The following is a 21,901-nucleotide window of genomic DNA, read 5'->3' as shown; positions in this document are numbered from 1 at the left end:
CTCCACCCGCCATGCTGCGCACTCCCAAACGTGCTCCATCCGCCATGCTGCGCACTCCCAAACGTGCTCCATCCGCCATGCTGCGCACTCCCAAACGTGGTCCATCCGTCATGCTGCACACTCCCAAACGTGCTCCATCCGCCATGCTGCGCACTCCCAAACGTGCTCCATCCGCCATACTGCGCACTCCTAAACGTGCTCCATCCGCCATTCTGCGCACTCCCAAACGTGCTCCATCCGTCATGCTGCGCACTCCCAAACGTGCTCCATCCGCCATGCTGCGCACTCCCAAACGTGGTCCATCCGCCATGCTGCGCACTCCCAAACGTGGTCCATCCGCCATGCTGCGCACTCCCAAACGTGGTCCATCCGCTATGCTGCGCACTCCCAAACGTGGTCCATCCGCCATGCTGCGCACTCCCAAACGTGGTCCATCCGCTATGCTGCGCACTCCCAAACGTGGTCCATCCGCCATGCTGCGCACTCCCAAACGTGCTCCATCCGCCATGCTGCGCACTCCCAAACGTGCTCCATCCGCCATGCTGCGCACTCCCAAACGTGCTCCATCCGCCATGCTGCTCACTCCCAAACGTGGTCCATCCGCCATGCTGCGCACTGCCAAACGTGCTCCATCCTCCATGCTGCGCACTCCCAAACGTGGTCCATCCGCCATGCTGCACACTCCCAAACGTGCTCCATCCCCCATGCTGCACACTCCCAAACGTGCTCCATCCCCCATGCTGCGCACTCCCCATCGTGCTCCATCCCCCATGCTGCGCACCCCCCATCGTGCTCCATTCCCCATGCTGCACCAGCATCAGCCTCTCTGCCCGCAGCATCAGCCTCTCTGCCCGCAGCATCAGCCTCTCTGCCCGCAGCATCAGCCTCTCTGCCCGCAGCATCAGCCTCTCTGCCCGCAGCATCAGCCTCTCTGCACACAGCATCAGCCTCTCTCCTCCCAGCATCAGCCTCTCTCCTCCCAGCATCAGCCTTTTCTGTCCCTAGCATCAGCCTCTCTCCTCCCAGCCTACCCCAGCCTCAGCCTCCCTCAGCATCAGCCTCTCTTCTCTCAGCCTTCCCCTCCCAGCCTTCCCCAGGATCAGCCTCTCTCATCCCAGCATCAGCCTCTCTCCTCCCAGCATCAGCCTCTCTCCTCCCAGCATCAGCCTCTCCTCTCTGTCCCCAGCATCAGCCTCTCTCCTCCCAGCATCAGCCTCTCCTCTCTGTCCCCAGCATCAGCCTCTCTCCTCCCAGCCTTCCCCAGCATCAGCCTCTCTCCTCCCAGCCTTCCCCAGCATCAGCCTCTCTCCTCCCAGCCTCCCCCAGCATCAGCCTCTCTCCTCCCAGCCTCCCCCAGCATCAGCCTCCCCCAGCATCAGCCTCCCTCTCCCAGCCTTCCCCAGGATCAGCCTCTCTCCTCCCAGCCTCCGTCTTCCCAGCCTCCCCCAGCATCAGCCTCTCTCCTTCCAGCCTCCCCCAGCATCACCCTCTCTCCTTCCAGCCTCCCCCAGCATCAGCCTCCCTCTCCCAGCCTTCCCCAGGATCAGCCTCTCTCCTCCCAGCCTCCGTCCTCCCAGCCTTCCCCAGCATCAGCTTTCCCCTCCCAGCCTCCCTCAGCATCAGCCTTCCCCAGCATCAGCCTCTCTCCTCCCAGCCTCAGCCTCTCTCCTTCCAGCCTTCCCCAGCATCAGCCTCTCTCCTCCCAGCCTCAGCCTCTCTCCTTCCAGCCTCCCTCAGCATCAGCCTCCCCTTCCCAGCCTTCCCCAGGATCAGCCTCTCTCCTCCCAGCCTCCTTCAGCATCAGCCTTTCCCTCCCAGTCTCCCCTAGCATCAACCTCCCCCTCCCAGCCTTCCCCAAGATCAGCCTCTCTGCTCCCAGCCTCCTCCAGCACGCCATGCTCCTCTGCCGACACTCACACACACCCGATCGCATACACTCACACACACAACCGATCGCATACACTCACCCACACAACCGATCGCATACACTCACCCACACAACCGATCGCATACACTCACCCACACAACCGATCGCATACACTCACCCACACAACCGATCGCATACACTCACCCACACCCGATCGCATACACTCACCCACACCCGATCGCATACACTCACACACACCCGATCGCATACACTCACACACACAGACACTGACGAAATCGCACATACGCGCTGATACTCACAACATCCGGAGATATCACATGCTTCTGGCCATGTGATCCTCCGTCAGGTCCTGGAAGCTCACAGCACAGTATCGCCGCCGAGAAGCAAGCGATATCCCAGGATGTTGTGAGTATGTGGATGCGATGTGATGTGTGTGTGAGGGTGAGGGTGAGTGTGATCTGATGTGTGTGTGTGTGCTGTTATTTGTGTGTGTGCGTGTGTGTATGTTCCGCCGCTGCAGGACCTTGATGTGTGGATGCGATGTGATGTGTGTGTGATGTGTGTGTGAGAGTGAGTGTGAGCCGGTGTACGCTGGTAACTATGATACACATCGGGTAACTAAGGGACCTTAGTTACCCGATGTGTATAATGGTTACCAGCGTTCACGGCCTCCGTCAAGATCCCAGCATCGCAAGGTTATGTCTGGCGCTGCTGGGATCCTGACGGAGCCGGTGTAGAAGCATGCGATATCCCAGGATGTTGTGATGTGTGAGAGTGAGTGTGAGAGTGAGTGTGATCTGATGTGTGTGTGTGTACTCATCTGGGAATCGGAGCTCCGTGTCAGTTCGGCCAGAGCGAGCGTGCATTGCGTGAGGGGGGCGGGGCCTGCAGAGAGTCGGGGCGAGAGGCCAATCCGTGTGGGGGGGCGGGGCCATGGCGAGCCCAGCGGCCAATCAGCTTTGTGTCACCGTAAGGACACAATTTCGGAGCATGACAGACAAACAGACAGACAGAATAAGGCAATTATATATATAGATAAGTTATGGAATGCTGAAAAAAGTCATATCCTTATACCTCATATCAAAAGCGTTGTTGTGGATAAATCACCTTAATCACTTTATGTAAATGAGCTCTTTTGGGCTATGGGGCGGATGCTGCCTGGAAGATAACTCCGCCTCCTGGGCTTATTTTAAATGAAAGTTAACAGTGTGATGGCCGCTGTCTGCTCATACTACAGAGCTGTGTGTGACTATAGCTGACACTTCTGCAGGTCTCTCTCATTTTCAGGCCTAAGACACACGGCATGAAAATCAGAGCGAGAGGGATGCAATAAAACATTGCATTCCACTCAGACCAATATTAGCCTTTATGTCAGCACCCATGAGCAATTAATTTCTCAGCCCTAATCGGACTGAGAAAACAATCGCAGCATGCTGCGATTGTAATGCGATCCAGGTTTCTCTCGCACCCATTCAAGTCTATGGGGCAAGAGAAAAATCTCACTGCAGTCGCGGTACACCGGCGGTGTACCGCAAGTGCAGGGCGAGAATGGCAATAGCCGGCTACGGAGGAGAGAGGGAGATAAATCCCTCCCCTCCGCAGTGCTGGCCCGCCCCTCCTCAGAGCCGGCCCACCCCCAGCAGCTGAGGTACAATCGCATGATCGGATCTCAGTCGCAGTGACACTCGCAAGACACTCGGCTCCTGCTGTACTGCCAGCGTGAGCCGAGTGTCATGTGAGGATCGCAGTAGATCCCCGTGTGGCTCAGCCTCCAGCTCGCAGGCAGGCAATGTTACAATATTGTTGCAGTACAACCTAGCTTAGAGAGCTACAAAAAATGTTTGCAAGAAGACAAATCTTGTACTCACATACTGTATACTAAAACTGGATCGATACAGAGAAAATAAGCAAGAAGCCAAAATTTCAATTCTCCCGTTCTATTAGTTACTTATCTCACATTTAATCTTCCAAGCAGCATCCGCCCCATAGCCTGGAAGAGCTCATTTATATAAAGTGATAAAAGATGATTTATCAATAACAAGGCTTCTGATATGAGACAGGTAGGACTTTTTTCAGCATTCTATAACATGTAAGCCCATATTAATAGGTTAGATAGCTCAAATCTGGTGACAGATTCCCTTTAGCTTTTTTTTGGAATGAGAAAATACTATTAGTGGTTTTCTGCAGAAGCGTTTCTTCCTGTTCTCACATAACACTCACTGTATTAAATGTGAGAATATCACTAGTTGAAATGTGAAATTCTAAATGTGTTAACCTAAAACCCTGTCAGATTTATACACTATATCGGACTCATCTAGAAGATTTTATCAGTAGAAACATTTGGGTGTAACGGAAAATTATGTAAATTAATCTTCATGACAATAATATGATATGCTTTAAATCAGTTTTTTTCTACTGCTTCTCCTGTATATAATTTTAGTTTTGCATACATTTAAAATGGTTATTTAATTTATATAATCTCTGTTAGGTTTCTCTCTTGGAGTATAGGGATTCTGCACATCAATGCATAATATACAGTAGTATTTTTTGCTTTCAACGGACACTGTGAGATACCGTATTTCTTTTTAAAGCACAGCCTCTCCTTAATCCTTATGTTACCCCAGAGTAAAATATCACTTAGGCTATATGCGCACGTTGAGTATCTAGTTGCAGACATTTCTGCACAATTTCTGCATGTCTTTTCAGGAAAAATAAGCACAAACTTGTATCTTTTTGTCGCTTTTTTAAAATGCATTTTCGCAGCTTTTTTTTTATGCTTTTTTCATTTATTTTCCATTGCTTTCAATGATGAAAAACGCAGGTAAAAATGCAGAAAGACTTGACATGCTACAGATTATTTTCTGCACCAAATCTACAATGAAAAAAAACGCAACATGTGCACTACATTTCAGGTTTCTCAGTGACTTTGCTGGCATAAGGATTTGCTTGCAGTTTTGTGACAAAACTGCACTAAAAAAAGCATCAAATAAACTAGATAAAAACGCACTGTATGCACACAGACTTATACTCTCCTCTGGTGCTGGCACCATTCCAGCGGTATCAGCACTGGCTCTCCTAGGGATCTCGTGACATTATGTCACGTGATCCCTGCAGTCAATCAGCGCTGGCTTCACTCTCCCCTCTTTCATACATCTGAAGGAAGCGAGAGCTGTGGCTGCTCTCACTTCCCCCGCATGTTATATGCATCCAAATGCGGGGATTGAGAACCCAGAGCTGATTGACAATAAGGATCGCGGGACATAACAATGTCAATAGATCTCCAGGAGTGTTTGTGCCGACACCACTGAAACGACATCTCTACCTGAGGTGAGTATAAATGTTGTTATTTTACTGTGGGGAAACAGAGGTATTGTAAAGGGGCTGTCCAAGTAGTGAATAACCCCTTTCGGACTTAACCTTATGCTCACCTATTAATATTGTCAAATTCCAAATGGTGTAGAACTTACTAAATATAGGAGACCAATCTGTATTTACATCAAGTGTAGCCTTTGTTATAACTTGAACTCTATTTAACAAGCATAGGGGCACTATGTCAGAGGTATACAGATTTAAGCTCCCTTCACACATCCATGTAAAAAAATGCAAGTTTTGCATGGTCCGGTTTCTACATCCAGATGGCAATCTGCATGAGTCATCCGTATGTCGTCCGTATGTCCGTGTGACACGTCCATGTGACATCGGTGTGACCGGTACTGGAAAAAAACGCATGATACTCAAATGAATGTTTTTTTTTTATGTGTAAAAGATGTGCAATACCAGAAAAGCGATAGATAAATGCTAGATTGATGCTAATAAATAGATAGATAATAGATGGCTAATAGAGAGATAGCTAGAAAGCTTGTACAGCTATTTAGTAGAGGTAATAAATAATTTTAGAAAAAAAATGACTCGATGTGCGTCCTAATTTTCATACCTAGCACAGGTACAGCAGCAGCTGTGGGCTACAACTCTCAGCTGTCAACAGTACCTTGGCTGGTTTTGAAAAATAGAGGGGATAACACAGATTTTTTTAATCAGAACAAATAATTTAAAAAAAACAGCATAGAGTCCCCTCATTTTTCAAAACAGCCAAGGGACAGCAGACAACTGGGGGCTAATATTTTGAGGATGGGAGGGGCCATGGTTATTTGGGAAGGGCCAGCTGGCATCAAGCACTCGTTGGGTGGCTAATCTGTCTAAATAAACACAAACACCAAAAAATCTTTTATTTGAAATAAAAGCCAAAAATTCACCCTCTTTCACCACTTTATCAACCCCCTAAAATACCCCTGAAGGTAATCCACACGAGTTCCCATGGCTATCATAGCTCTGCTATATCTGAGAAGGCACAGTGCGTGGCCATAGAACATGACCGAACGCTGTGAACTTCAAGCAGAGAATGAATGAACTGCGTGATCAGTGGTGACGTCACTCAGGCTATTTCTGGTCACAGCTGGAGGTTCCCACGGTCCTCCACCATGTGACCGCAGATCATTTGATTGACATCACTGCTGATCGCGTGGCTCATTTAGTTGCTGCCTGAAACTTACAGGGGGATCCAGACGGATTCCCGGGATCAATTTCAGACCGGATCCGGGTTTTGTTTTTTTTTTCCAAACCTGATTAGACCCACTTATCCCGGATATCCGTGAGTCCGCCCATCACTATTTACTAAAAAAAAACCACATGGGACAAAAACGCACAAAAAAGTATGTGTTTTTCGGATATGTTTTCTGGCACAAGATGCGTTTTTCTGCTAGAGGGTGCTTTTTTTCAAAACTGCAGCGTGCGCACATAGCCTAAGGCTGCTTTCAGACTTGCGTTGTTTTGCATTTGTCACAATCAGTTGTGTGACTGATGCAACGGATGCGTTGCAGATAGTGGCACAACTAATGTGACTGATGCTGTAAAACAATGATCCGTTGATTTTTGTTTTTTTTTTTACTGTTTTACCAGCGGCTGGCTATTGTGAACGATCAGCTGATCACCCGGCGGCCGGACGTTCAGCTGATCACTCACAAAAGCCGGGCGATCAGCTGATCCCACACAAAAGCCGGCCCCCGGGCGATCAGCTGATCGCTCTCAAAAGGCAGCCGGCTTTTGAGAGCAATCAGCTGATCGCCCAGCGGCTGGCTTTTGAGAGCGATCAGCTGATCGCTCGGGGGCCGGCTTTTGTGAACGTTCAGCTGATCTCTCTCAAAAGCCGAGAGAGAAACATTGATTTCAATAATTAAACATAAGAGCTGATCATGCGCAGTGAAAAAAAAGGATTCCGCCGCTCAAAAAACGCTACACGCTGCGTTCCTGCCACCCGACGGTCAGTCGTTCCCTTGACTGATCTGTCACGCAGCGGATGCAACGCCATCAGTCGCAATCAGTCGTCCATACAAGTCTATGGGGAAAAATGGAATCCCGCAAAATATTTGGCAGGATACCGTATTTCCTCAAGGCGACGAAATGCAACTGATGCAAAACAATGCAAGTGTGAAAGCAGCCTAAGATGGAAAGATACAGGAAATTGTTTATGCCGACTGCTATGGGAATGTATAACCATTACCTAAAGGCCCAGTCACACACAACGACTTACCAGCGATCCCGAAAACGATGCAACATGATAGGGATCGCAGGTAAGTCGCTGGGAGGTCGCAGGTGAGATGTCACACAGTCAGATCTTACCAGCGATGCAGGAACAATACAGGTCGCAGTAGCGACTTGTATAACGATCTCAGCAGTCACTGTGACCCTTTCACACAGTATCAAAAACAGCGATGTGTCCTGCCCAGCAGGACATCGCCTTTGAAGAAAATTGCCTGGACCATTCTGCAATGACTAGAGATCTCACAGCAGGGGCCTGATCGCTGGTAGGTGTCACACATAACAAGATCGCTAACGGGATCGCTACTGCGTCACAGAAACCGTGACTCAGATGCGATCTCGCTAGCGATCTCGTTATGTGTGACGGTACCTTAAGTGTAAAATCCTCAAAGTAATTGTTGTTTTATTGGTGTAACAATTTGTGAATAAGCTGTGTATGACCTTTCATGAATAATAGTAATGTATGACATTGCTCTGTCAATTCTACTGTTGTGTTGTAATTAAGTTGTAATTAAGTTTTTAATGTCTATGTTCTGCTGCTGTGATACACTTTATTGTAGTAATGTATTGTATTGTAATACAGTTCCCAAAAACCCACTGTCTTTTAATGTCTGTTCATGGATCCCCACAAATGTCCCTGAAATACATTTCTTTTAGGTATTACCCTGAATGAATTGAGTGAAAAAAAAACTACTCTCCACTAGGGATGGGAGAACCCAAACTGTAAAGTTCGGGGTCCGTACCGAACACATGGTGTTTGTGTACACGACCCCGAGCACGAGCTTTCTGGGACGTTTGTGTTACAGTTCGTGTTACAGTTCAGGTTCAGGGGCTGTTTAAAAAAGAGCACATTATTAAAAAACATTATGATCATACTTACAGGCCCTGCGACGCGTCTTGCAGACTCTGTCTCCCAGCGCTTCTGCTTCCGCATCCGTCCGATCATTGCTGTTCCTCCTGGTAAGCACTTCTGGCTAAACGGACCTGCCGTGATCATGATGTCATACCCATGTGACCAGTCACGTGTGAATGTTGTATTACCTCATTGGCTACAGACTGATCATGTGAGTATGATGTCATCAAAGGTCCTTGTGTGCTGTGATGCGAGTGTAATCGCATCACGGCGCACAACCTCCCGACGGCAGCGGGTCAGCTGCATGTATTTTTGTGCAGCTGAGGCGCTCCTGTCCTGAGAGTGGGGTGATGCAATGCGAGACGGAAGTGCAATCATTGCCTCCCTCACTGTCAGTCTGCTTCATCACTCTGTCCAGAGTGATGTCGCAGACCTGATATGGCTCTCTAGCCGTCTGCTTTATCTGAGAATCAAAAATACCGCGGAGCGCTTTGTCATTTCATTTTTTTTAATGATTTATTTATTTTTACAGTACTGTGATGTCAGGGAAGCCCATTTAAAAAAAGTATGCGTGGGCTCCCGCTGCATTTTCTATTGCTAGCTAAGGGTAATCCAAGCAGCTACTGGCTGCTAACCCCCACTGCTTGGTGTTAACTTCACTGGCAATGGAAAATCCAGGGAAGCCTTTTTAAGTTTTTTGCCCAAAAAATGACGTGGGCTTCACCATATTTTTGTATGCTGGCCAGGTACAGCAGGCAGGTACGGGCTGCCCCCATTCCCTTGCTGCCTATTTGTACCTAGCTGGGATCCAAAATATAGGGAAGCCCTTTTTTTAATTATTTCATGAATTTAATTAAATAATTAAAAAAACGACATGGGCTTTGCCCAATTTTTTTGTGTCCAGCCAGGTACAACTAGGCAGCTGGGGATTGGAATCCGCAGCGAAGGTTGGCCCAAGCTTTCTGGGCCCCCCCACTGTGAATTGCAGTCTGCAGCCGCCCCAGAAAATGGCGCTTTCTTAGAAGCGCCATCTTCTGGCGCTGTATCCAACTCTTCCAGCGGCTCTGGTGCCAGATGGCACGCTGGGTAATAATGGGTTAATACCAGCTTTGTTTTACTAGCTAGTATTAAGCCAGACATTCTTAATGTCAGGCAAGTTTGAACCGGCCATTAAGAATCTCCAATAAAGGGTTAAAAAAAAAAGACACCATGCAGAGAAAAAATATTTTATTAGAAATAAATACACAGACACACTCAGGGACTCCATGTTTATTACTCCCTCTTACCCCTCCACGATCCTGGTCTTCTGTCTTTTTTCTCCTTCAACCCATGCAGCTCTGGTATATCAGACAGCATGGGATGGGAGGAAGAACGCTTCTGCTCCCCTGTGCTGTTTAATCACTCATTGAGTGAGCAGAATCTGCGAGTTGGTAAACGGTGACGTCACCGCTGCCACCGTTGAAATAGTAACCTGATGGGCGGGTTACTATAGCAACGGTGATCTCCGAACACCTGATTTGCGGCGCCGCTATTTATCATCAGCTGTGGAAGCCAATCCTGCATGTGGGCTGACTCTGTAAAGAGCGGCGACATGCAGGGACGGGGAGCCGAGCATCTACCGGAGCATCTCGCCGGTACACGGCGCTCGCCGAGTATACCGAGTACTGAGATGCTTGGCGACCACCGCGTACCGGCAAGATGCACTGACAGGACCTAGCATGATGTCATAGCCATGTGACCGGTCTGTAGCCAATGAGATAATACAACATTCACATGTGACTGGTCACATGCTATGACGTCATGGAAGGTCTTTTGGTTACCAGGCGGCACAGCGATGATCGGACTCGGAAGGAGAAGCGGTGGGAGACAGAGTCTGCAGAACGCGTTGCGGGACCTGTAAGTATAATCACAATGTTTATTATTAACTGTATTCTTTTTTTCACAGCCCCCCCCAACCCTATCCAATAACTGTAAAGTCCAAGTTCGGTGTTCGGACGCAAGTTCGCGTTATATCAGAACCTGAACGCGAACTTTACAAAACCTTTGGACGAGTCTCGAGTGATTGTACATTTAACAGTGAAGCATCAATCTCTATGGAGAGACTGGTGTGAGCAGGACAGCTTTCTCAGCTCTGCTAAGTGGCTGAATCTAAAAATTCTGATGTGTCTGTGTCAGAAGGGCTAAATTCAGTAATCTAGGTACATCGTTGGATTTAGGATCTCTTTCCCTACATCATGCTGCTCTCTGAGGTAGCAAAAATCTGCTGACAGATTCCCTTCAATATCCTATACCTTGGAGCAAAATGTTGCAGTTGATGAGTAAGGGGTGCTTTACACGCTGCGACATCGCTAAAGCGTTGTCGTTGGGGGTCACGGAATTTATGATGCACATCCGGCTGCATTAGCGATGTCGTTGCGTGTGACACCTATGAGCAATTTTGAATTGTCGCAAAAACCTTCAAAATCGCTAATCGGTGACATGCCCCCCTATTCCCAATTATCGTTGCTGCTGCAGGTACGATGTTGTTAGTCGTTCCTGCGGCAGCACACATCGCTATGTGTGACACCGCAGGAACGAGGAACCTCACCTTACCTGCGGCCGCCTGCAATGAGGAAGGAAGGAGGTTGGGGGGATGTTACGTCCTGCTCATCTCCGCCCCTCCGCTTCTATTGATCAGCCGCTTAGTGACGTCGCTATGACGCCAAACGAACCGCCCCCTTAGAAAGGAGGCGGTTTGCCGGTCACAGCGACGCCGCTAGGCAGGTAAGTAGTGTGACGGGTCCGCGCGATTTTGTGCGCCACGGGCAGCGATTTGCCTGTGACGCACAAACGATGGGGACGGGTACGCACGCTAGCGATCTCACTAGCAAGATCGCAGCGTGTAAAGTGGCCTTTAAGAATGAGTTTCAAGGGCTGTCTGTCATAACGCCAATTCATCACAAAATTCTACAAAATGTGTGAGACCACAACAGGGTACATGAGCACCTTTGTAATATATGAAGGTATAGGCGGCCAAATAAGCATACCAAACTGCCCCCAGACAATTGGCCCCCAGGTAAAATTGTTTGGGAACTAATGACACCATTTTTACATCAAGGATACCACATGTACACTGATAATATACCTGTATCCCCCTATATAAATCTCTCCATGCTCAAAATACGGGCGCCTGAGGGACAGTCAGAAAAAAAGGAATAGGTATTCCATCCCAGTTTACATCCAGACATTTGGAGAAGGGGGCATCATTCGCGCTGGCAAAAGACCAACTACTTGCAGTGAAATGGAATGACAGGAAAGATGTCTATATGGTCACCACACTGCATGCATACAGCATTGTGACTACGCTGAGACCGGAGCACCACCAGAGACTAGCAGAAACTAGTCTCCATGACGGAGTACAATAAATTTATGGTAGGCATTGACCTGTCTGACCAGGTGGTTCATTTGTATGTGGTGAAGCGAAAGACCAGGGCCTGGTACAAAAAGGTAGGAATTTATCTCATACAGATTGCGACTTAGAACAGCTTTGCCCTTCAAAAAGGCTCAACAGGCTCTCACATTTCTCCAGTACCAGGAGAAAATAGTTGAGTGTCTTCTATTTGATTTAATGGCACAGGAGGATGTCCGGAGACTATCAGAGTAACATTTATTCACCCTGCCATACCCACCCAAAACTGTCTCCAAAAAAGTGCCAGCTTTGTAGAAAAGACATCAAAAGCAGTGATTCCCGGTATTATTGCTCCATGTGCCCATCTCGACCAGGCCTTTGTATCTCCCCCTTATTTGAGATCTACCACACAATTTCCCATTATTAAATTGGCATGACTAACACCAATTTGTGTGGCAGCGTCTATTTTTTGTTTCTTCAAATAATTTATATATTCTGTGCAGTGGGCCCCAGCAGAGAGGATTTTTATTGGAGAAGTAATAAAGACTATTTTTTATCAGTAAAACACATTTTACTCCATTTCACAATTAATTTCAGGAATTGATCACTCATATAACAATTTATTATTCAGACAAATTCTCTGATCCACCCGTGCTTGTTAACACCTTAGATTGCGTTGTTAGACCGGTTTCACATTTGCGTCGTTTTGACGGAAACGGAATTCAGCACAGATGCAGTACAGTTACATTCATTTACAGTGGAAGCGCGACACCATTCTGTTGTGTGCTTCATAAACAACCACATGTGTCCACATGGTGTCGCGCTTCCACTGTAAATTAAATGAACTGTACGGCATCTGTGCTGGAATCCGTTTCTGTCAAAACGAAGCAAATGTGAAATGCGGCCTTAGATATGCCTGTTAGCTGCACAGCACATCTAGTAATCAGATCAGCAGACACGGCGGGGAATAATGCTGACTGGCCATTAACCCCTTCCCAACCATGGACGGAAAGATCCGTCATGGTGCCCTGGGCCTAAAAGACCAAGGACGGATCTTTCCGTCATGGCGGAATCGCGGCACCGGAGCCTCCGGTGATTGCAAGCGGGTAACACAAACCGCAGATTCGGGGAGGAGGGGACCTGTACCTGACCTCATGAGGGGTGTTGCCTCCTCCCCGGACCTACAGAGGCTGTGATTGGCTGACGAACGCCGCTCAACCAATCACAGCCACTGTAATGTTCCAGCCATTTAAAGTGACTGAAACATTGAAATCCATCCCTGGCCAGTGCAGCTATAGCACTGGCCATTGGCTGGAGCTGGGTGACCTTACTGGATCACCCTCCCCCAGCTCCAGTAGCTCTGATTGGAGAGATCGGTCACAAGGCCGATCCCTCCAATCACAGTGGACCTGTTGCCGGTGACCGCCCCATCAGCTTCACTTGTCGGCCAGTGAGTGTATACAGTGCAATGGCAGGGTGACTAGATCCGGTCCCATGCTGTTATGTGACCGGAGCATGGGACCCGGAAGTTGCCGCGCTGCCATTGCACTGTATGAAACCGGCGAAAAGCCGCCTGATCCGCCGCTGCCCTCCGCGATCTGCCACCTGTCTCCCCGATCTGCTGCCCGCACCCGCACCCCTCGTATCTGCTGCCCGCACCCCCACCCCTCCCGATCCGCTGCTGCCGCCCTCCATCTGCCACAGTGCCACCGCTCCCCCCGATCTGCTGCCCGGCCCCTTTCCCTCGTGATCGGCTGCTCGTCCCCTCACCTCCGTGATGTGCTGCCAGCCCCCTCCACTCGAGATCGGCTGCCCGCTTCCTCCTCCGTTATGTGCTGCCCGGCCCCGCCCCCTCTCCAACATTATGTGCTGCCCGGCCCCGCCCCCTCTCCTCTCCGGCTGCTGTGTGGGGTCTCCAGCGGCTGAACTGGGGCTGCGCGTCGGGCGCTGAGGACTTCAAATACTGCCTCCCAGAGTCGGCGCGTGTGCAGATGGAGCCCTCGACTCAAGCTCACATCTGCGCAGGCGCCGCCTTCGGCCCATTGATCTCCCTTCAGTGGACTTCAGGAAAATGACGCACGTTGGTGTTGCTTGCGCAGATAAGATCTCGGCTTGCCATTGAGCTTAGAGCTCAATCTGCGCTGACTCCGGGGCGCCATTTCTTTGAAGCCATCACCATGCGCAGCCCCAGCCGCAGCAGCTGCCCCAGCACAGCTGCCCCAGTCTCCGCAGCAGCTTCAGTCTCCTCCGCAGCCCAAGCCCCATCCGATGCTTCAGCACAGCCTACAGTTTCTGAGACACCCACCACCCCTCCTCCTCCGGTAAGACACTACCGGATTACAAGACCGACCCCATTTTTTTTTTTTTTGCTCTGAATCTGGGGTGCGTCTTACAATCCAGTGCGTCTTATAAAACGAAAAATACGGTAAATCATTCCACTTTGCATTCATTCCTGTGAAGCACCAAAAGGGTTAGTAAACTTCTTGGATGTGGTTTTGAGCAGTGTGGGGGCTGCAGATTTTAGAATGGTGTCACTTTTGAGTATTTATTGTCACCTCGGCCTCTGAAAGTCACTTCAAATGTGATGTCGTTTCTAAAAAAAGATGGTATTGTAAATTTTGTTGGAAAAATGAGAAATTGCTGATAAACTTTTAACCCTTCCAACTTCCTAACAAAAAAAAACTGTTTAAAACAATGGTGCTGATGTAAAGTAGACATGTGGGAAATGTTATTTAGTAACTATTTTATGTGACATAAGTCTTGATTTAAAGTCATAAAAATTCAAAACTTGAAAATTCCAAATCTCAGATTTTTCCACAAAATAACAAAAATATCATCTTAAATTTACTACTAACATGAAGTCCCATGTGTCATGAAAAAATTGTCTCAAAACCACCGGGATCCGTAAAAGCGTTCCAAAATTATTACCATAAATTGACACACTGGTCAGATTTCTAAACTTTGGCCTGGTTATGAAGGTCAAAATTGGCTCCATCACTAAGGGGTTAAATCTCTCCCTGTAGTCTTTTACTTCTCAAAATCACGAATGGTGTGAGACTAAAGGCTTCATCCATGTATTTATGACACATCTTTACATAATAGGGGAAATCCAGTGAAAAAATGTCAAGTTTGATAAATATACAAAGATAAGTGAGGAGTGAAGTTCAATCATTTACTAATACATACCATCATTTTCCTATTGTCCTGAAACTCCAGTCCAAAGTAATCACCTTCGACTAAGTTCAGGTGGCTACAGACGGCATCTAGGAGGGCTTTCCCGGGGGCTCGTAACTGGAAAAAGAAAAAAACATGTAGAATGGCAGAACCTAAACCAGTAAACTGACATAATGGCCCTGATTCATCATTTGTGAGTTTTCTTTAAAGTCACTTTTTTTGTCTTGTGGTATTTGCTGATGTTTATTGCGCAAGCGGTTCATGAATGTTGTGAAAATCAAAAACGTGCTTTTCTTCCAGTCATTAACCATTTCCACAACTTTTTGAGCAAACAAGTTTCATCTCTTACAAAATGACGCAAGAACATGTGAGCACATAAAACACAGACTTAATAAAGTGTGAAAACAGAATAATAAAATAAAACTTCATTTTAAACATGGTAAAAAACTTTAAAAGGACAATTAAAGTGAATTTTTCGACATGATTTCATCTCCTATATAAATAAGTAGCCCTGTCAAAGACAAGTCCATTAATACCTTTTACATGGCCAGTTCGTTGTTGGTTACAGAGAAATCAGTGATTGAATTATGTACATGATCATGTAGATCTGAATCCTCTGTCACTACAGCTCTATTTCCCGCCCAGCTCCGCCTTCTCCCGCTTGACTGACAGACTCATTGTTAGGGCAGAGTCCCACTTGTGTATGATTCGCGTGAGTGCAATGTGAGAAAATCTCGTATTGCACTCGACCCCATGTAAGACAATGTTTGGTCACTCATCAAAGGATCAGCAATCTGTTTAGAATGTACAGTTGTTGTGAATAAGCATTTTTAAAAAATGCTGAATCACAATAAATGTGAAGTGTAAATTCCCCATTACAAAGAGGAGATCCATTTTAGGAGAGTTGTGGTTATTTTTACTCAGATATTCCAGTTAGTGAAATCTGAATACAGAAAACAAGTAGACTTGTTTCGGAAAAACATCCCCCATTTCATAAGCCTTGTAATGCCATACTGACCTCTTAGAGGGGGTCCTTTACACTATAGGAATGGCTCCTCTTCTAAAGGACTCTAGCCATGCTTGTATTACAAAGATGACCATTGATCTGAATGGCTGACCTGTAATCCTGCGTTACCTGTTTGGCTATGACTTCTTTACTGCACAGGGATACCGAGGTAAGATCAGATTGAGGATCAGCCGTTTGCGCTGGATGAATGGACACATTCTAAAAAGGTTTATCTCCTGAGATTGTACATCTAAAGGCCCAGTCACACAACGACTTACCAGCGATCCCAACAACGATACGACCTGATAAGGATCGCTGGTAAAGGTCCAGTCACACTAAACAACTTACCAGCGATCCCAACAACGATAGGGATCGCTGGTAAGTTGCTAGGAGGTTGCTGGTGAGATGTCACAGTGCGACGCTCCAGCGATCCCACCAGAAACCTGACCTGGCAGGGATCGCTGGAGCGTCGCTACACGAGTTGCTGGTGAGCTCACCAGCAACCAGTGACCAGCCCCCAGCGCCGCGTGGAAGATGCTGCACTTGATAACTAAGGTAAATATCGGGTAACCAACCCGATATTTACCTTGGTTACCAGCGCACGCAGCTACACGTGCAGAGAGCAGGGAGCAGCGCACACTGAGCGCTGGCTCCCTGCTCTCCTAGTTACAGCACACATCGGGTTAATTACCCGATGTGTGCTGCAGCTACATGTGCACAGAGCAGGGAGCAGCGCACAATGCTTAGCGCTTGCTCCCTGCTCTCCTAGCTACAGCACACATCGGGTTAATTAACCCGATGTGTCCTGCAGCTACATGTGCACAGAGCAGGAGCCGGCACTGACAGTGAGAGCGGCGGAGGCTGGTAACGAAGGTAAATATCGGGTAGCCAAGGACAGGGCTTCTTGGTTACCCGATGTTTACTGTGGTTACCAGCCTCCGCAGAAGCCGGCTCCTGCTGCCTGCACATTTAGTTGTTGCTGTCTCGGTGTCACACACAACGATCTGTGCTTCACAGCGGGACAGCACCAACTAAAAAATGGCCCAGGACATTCAGCAACAACCAACGACCTCACAGCAGGGGCCAGGTTGTTGCTGGATGTCACATACAGCGACATCACTAGCAACATCGCTGCTACGTCACAAAAGTTGTTCGTTAGCAGCGATGTTGCTAGCGATGTTGCTTAGTGTGACGGGGCCTTAAGTCGCTGGGAGGTCGCTGGTGAGATGTCACACAGTCAGACCTTACCAACGACGCAGTAACGATCAGCGACCTGTGTAACGATCTCGGCGGGCGTTGTTAGGAGGTCGTTCGTAGGTGTCAAACACAGCAATGACTCCTGCCCAGCAGGACATCTCCTTTGAAGAAAATGGTCCAGACCTTTTGGCAACGACTAGCGATCTCACAGCAGGGGCCTGTTCGCTGGTAGGAGTTACACATAACGAGATCGCTGGTGAGATCGTTGCTTCGTCACAGAAATTGTGACTCAGCAACGATCTCGTTAGCGATCTCGTTTTGTGTCATGGGGCCTTAAGAAAGGCATTTTCATGTAGCCACATCTTAGCAGCACTTGAGATAAGTCACATTAATGCCTGACTTATGTCATTGTTTGCCTATACTGTAGTTTATGTTGCAGCCTTTGATTAGGAGAAAAATTATTTGGATTGTCAATAAATCCTGTGTATCGCTGTAGGAAGTCCTGAAATATCTGTTGTCGTCTGGTTAAAGTATATAAATAACGGAGGCAATCATGCTATATCATCATAGAATAAATCCAAATGAGCAACCTCAGCTGGGTAGACCCCAACTTTATTTTTGGGCAAGTTGCAATCCATGATGTAATGAGCACCCACAGCTTGTAATGCAGATGCGTACCGAGCCCATCTAACCCACTGTATGATAGACGTGAAGTAAAAATTTGCTGTTTATTTTCAAAGTTTAAACATTTTTTTTTCTCTTAATTATATATAAGAACTGTAAACTGATGTTTCAGGGTGGAAAAGCCCATTAGCTTCTTCTCTAGGCTTAAATTATATGTAGTAAAGATAACCTCTTATTGCCATTGTTTCTTAGTTTTTTTCTTAAATAGAATATGTCAGCATGATTTCACGCTCAAACAGTTTATATGTGCATTTAGGTCTTTCAAAGACAAGTTCAGCAATACAGTTATACAATCACACTTTTCCTCCATTGCCAAGAAGTAAGCATTAGAATTGATATGCAAAAGAGGCTGGAGATTATACACCTCTGTCTCTCCAGCTCTATTTAACTCTCCAGCTCCACCTCTTTCTTGTCTGATGACTCCTTTACCTGAAGTCACATAAGAGCAGAGTCACACTTGCATATCGCATCTGATGTAAGAGCATCAGATGCGATATGGTAATGACCCTTGGCGCAGGCTCTGCTGCGAGCGTGAGCCGAGTGTCATGCGACTGTGATCTGTTCCTGAGATCGAATCACAGCTGCAGAGGAGAGGGAGGGAATAATCTCCCTATCTTCTCCATTGTGAGCCTGCGTGCATATCGCACTGCACTTGAATGACATCAGAGTTCAGTCCGATAGTTTTTTTTCTCTCCCATAGACTTGTATGGGTGCGAGTGATGGCTCTCTCAGACAATCGCAGCATGCTGCAATTTTTTCCTCAGTCCTTTTAGGGCTGAACAAAAACTTGCAGATCTGAGCTGCAGCAGGTGCCGCATAAAAAGTCATGGCGACCCGTAAACGGTCCACAGGCCAGAGGTTCCCTCCCCTGCCATTGAGAATAATAAGAGTGTTTGATTGGTTCCCTTTAAACCCAGTCTAGACTGACAGGTCTTCAGTGTCTATTCTCCCTAGACCTGATTTTTAGTCTATCTGACTGATATTCCTATTCCCTGCTGCTACTTCGTCTCTGACCACCCAAACTGATTGACAGTTCATTAGTGACGTTTGCCCCTGCTGGTGGATCACAGCCCTCATCCTAAATGATGGTATCTTTCTTCCTGCAGAGATCTCACAGTACACTTAAGCTGGGTTTACACACTGCAACATCTCAAACGACATCGCTGTAACGTCACCAGTTTTGTGACGCAATAGCGATGTTGTTTGCGATGTTGCAGTGTGTGAAACCTATCAGCGACCTGGCCCCTGCTGTGAAGTTGTAATCATTACAAATCGTTCAGGACCATTCCTAGGTCCTTTGTTTCCCGCTGTGCAGCATGAAGTTTCAGTGTGTGAAGACTTTGCAGAGACTTTGTTAGCAACTTCCCTTTCAAAAGGCTGCTTATCAACGTCCCCAACAACCAGCTAGGTCGCTCTGCAGGTCCGGATCGCTGTTGAGTTGTTGGACAGGTTTGCCTGTTTGACAGCTCACCAGAGACTTAGCAGAGACTTAGGGAGGTCGCTATTGCGTCACCAAACCGGTGACGTTACAGCGATGTCCTTTGCGATGTTGCAGTGTGTAAACCCAGCTTAATTGTTGGTAATGCTGGGTGTCAATGACTCTCACTCTTTTTTGCTTCAATATCCGGATTATACAGCCATTCTGACTTGATTTTACATTCACAACTATATAACCATGGTTTTAAATTTATTGCATACGTTTACTTTTGTTTGGTGTGTTTTCATGCATTCAGAAGTGTAAATATATATCCACATCTTTTACAGATTTCTGGATTGTTTTACAGCAAGGATGTTTTAAACGTTTGTCAAGTTCTGTGTGTTCCAAATTGGGTTGCTAAAGCCTTTTCCCAGACTGTGGAGCCAATATTCTCATCTGTTGAACCTGTGAGCGAGGCTCCTGTTGGCATGGGCGCAACAGTGGACATCCAGCGACAACAGCGAATAGAGTTGCTAGATCAGCAAATAATGCTATCACAGCTATCCCAGATAGGAAGAAGGCGCCAGGATCAGGTATGTTTGCAATATAGAAAATAATGACCTACATAACTTACAAGATGACAAAGTTGACTGTTGTATTTTCTGATCCATTTTATGGATTCACGTCTCAGCCAGACAGCTGGTCTTGGAGTAGTCACTGCATGTTCCTGTAACTGTTCTACCTGGGCACATTCCCAGGGAACGCAGTGCTCGGGTGGCAGCCGCGGTCTTGTCGGCTGCTGGCCCTTTAAATCACAATGTGTGATGTGATGCAAGAATGCACATAGCATACTATCAGATACTTAGCGTGCAGGCCTGTGTCAGCGTCCAGAGGATATACTTTATGGGCGGGGTAAGCATGAGGTGTGCTCCGTCCCACAGAAAAAGAGCAGCAACAGGTTTACCGGCCTCCCTGCTGTACATGCCTCCCAGTGCTGTAAGCCCTCCATAAGCCCTCCACCCAATGCTGCGAGCCCTCCACCCGGTGCTGCGAGCCCTCCACCCGGTGCTGCGAGCCCTCCACCCGATGATGCGAGCCCTCCACCCGGTGCTGCGAGCCCTCCACCCGGTGCTGCGAGCCCTCCACCCGGTGCTGCGAGCCCTCCACCCGGTGCTGCGAGCCCTCCACCTGGTGCTGCGAGCCCTCCAATTGGTGCTGCGAGCCCTCCAATTGGTGCTGCGAGCCCTCCAATTCGTGCTGCGAGCCCTCCACCCGGTGCTGCGAGCCCTCCACCCGGTGCTGCGAGCCTTCCACCCGGTGCTGCAAGCCTTCCACCCGGTGCTGTGAGCCATCCACCCGGTGCTGTGAGCCCTCCACCCGGTGCTGTGAGCCCTTCCCCCTCACTGTGATGTATATGTGAGCCCTCCACCCCCTCCTGTGATGTATATGTGAGCCCTCCACCCCCCTGCTATGATGTATATGTGAGCCCTCCACCCCCTCCTATGATGTATATGTGAGCCCTCCACCCCCTCCTATGATGTATATGTGAGCCCTCCACCCCCTCCTGTGATGTATATATGAGCCCTCCAGCCCCTCCTGTGTTGTATATGTGAGCCCTCCACCCCCTCCTGTGATGTATATGTGAGCCCTCCATCCCTCCTGTGATGTATATGATTTACCTTATCTGATGACTGCGCTCCAGACCAAAACAAACCTGGAAAAGCAATTGTGAGAAGCAACTTGATCAATATCACTGAACATCACAGCTGCACAAAAGAGAAGTGACTTTAGACACCACAGTAGGGGTGAGTTAATTGTTAAACCAAACATATTAGGCTAATTTTCATGCTTATAATTTGGTGTGGCCCCGAAGGTTGGTTGAAATTTCCAAATGGCCCCCAGCAGAAAAAGGTTCCCCACTTCTGCTCTATGGGATCACCACCACAAAAGGCTAAGCACCGTACTTTATCTCTGGCAATCCAATAAAGAATGAATGGAGTGGTGGCATGCATATTCAGCCATGAGAGTCACAGAAATCAGATCCTAACCAATCAAAAAGCTATCTTGTGGGCATATTTACCAAATAGAATAGGAAAGTGAATATGCAGAGTTGTTTCTCATAACACAATCTTTTTTTTTTTTTCTTCTCTCCCTATTTCCATGAGACAAATTCCTTAAAACTACATTGCAAAACCATGATGATTTATAAAACTTTGTTCTTTAACCCTGAACTGGTGAGGTGGGGTTGCAACACCCCAGGGAAATTTTCTTCTGCTGGCATTCATTGGAACATGCTGGCATGAATCATCAATGTATTACATTTTCCGATACTTGTGGGTGTCAAAAATTTGGTATACTCATGTGTAATCAATCGCCAATAACAAAACGATTAAAACAAACGTGATCTCTGCATTTTCTGTAAAAATTAGAGATTTCTAAATATTGGGGTATAGGAAGCCCCACATCACCAGTTGCGTGACAAAAATCATACCTCACCAGTTGAGGGTTAAGGCCCCGTTACACGCAACGACGAATCTAACGATAGATCGCCGAGGTCACGGATTCTGTGATGCACATCTGGCATTGTTAGCGACGTCGTTGCGTGTGACAGCAAGGAACGACCATTAACGATGGAAAATACTCACCTTATCGTTGACACGTCGTTCCTTTTTAAAATATCATTGATTGTTGAGCACGCA

General features: G+C 47.6%; 1 protein-coding gene across 2 annotated transcripts in view; it reads left to right on the top strand.

Moving 5' to 3' along the window:
* UBAC2 (UBA domain containing 2) overlaps positions 1 to 21,901 on the top strand; it is a 298,565-nt gene that overhangs the window by 225,120 nt on the left and 51,544 nt on the right. For both annotated transcript variants that reach the window (XM_075336716.1, XM_075336715.1), the window contains exon 8: positions 19,550 to 19,795. In XM_075336716.1, the coding sequence (XP_075192831.1) occupies positions 19,550 to 19,795 (246 nt within the window). The remainder of the gene's footprint in view (positions 1 to 19,549; positions 19,796 to 21,901) is intronic.

This window comes from Anomaloglossus baeobatrachus, chromosome 2 (assembly GCF_048569485.1).
Source record: "Anomaloglossus baeobatrachus isolate aAnoBae1 chromosome 2, aAnoBae1.hap1, whole genome shotgun sequence".
Classification (NCBI taxonomy): domain Eukaryota; kingdom Metazoa; phylum Chordata; class Amphibia; order Anura; family Aromobatidae; genus Anomaloglossus; species Anomaloglossus baeobatrachus.
This window is presented reverse-complemented; position numbering and strand designations above follow the sequence as displayed.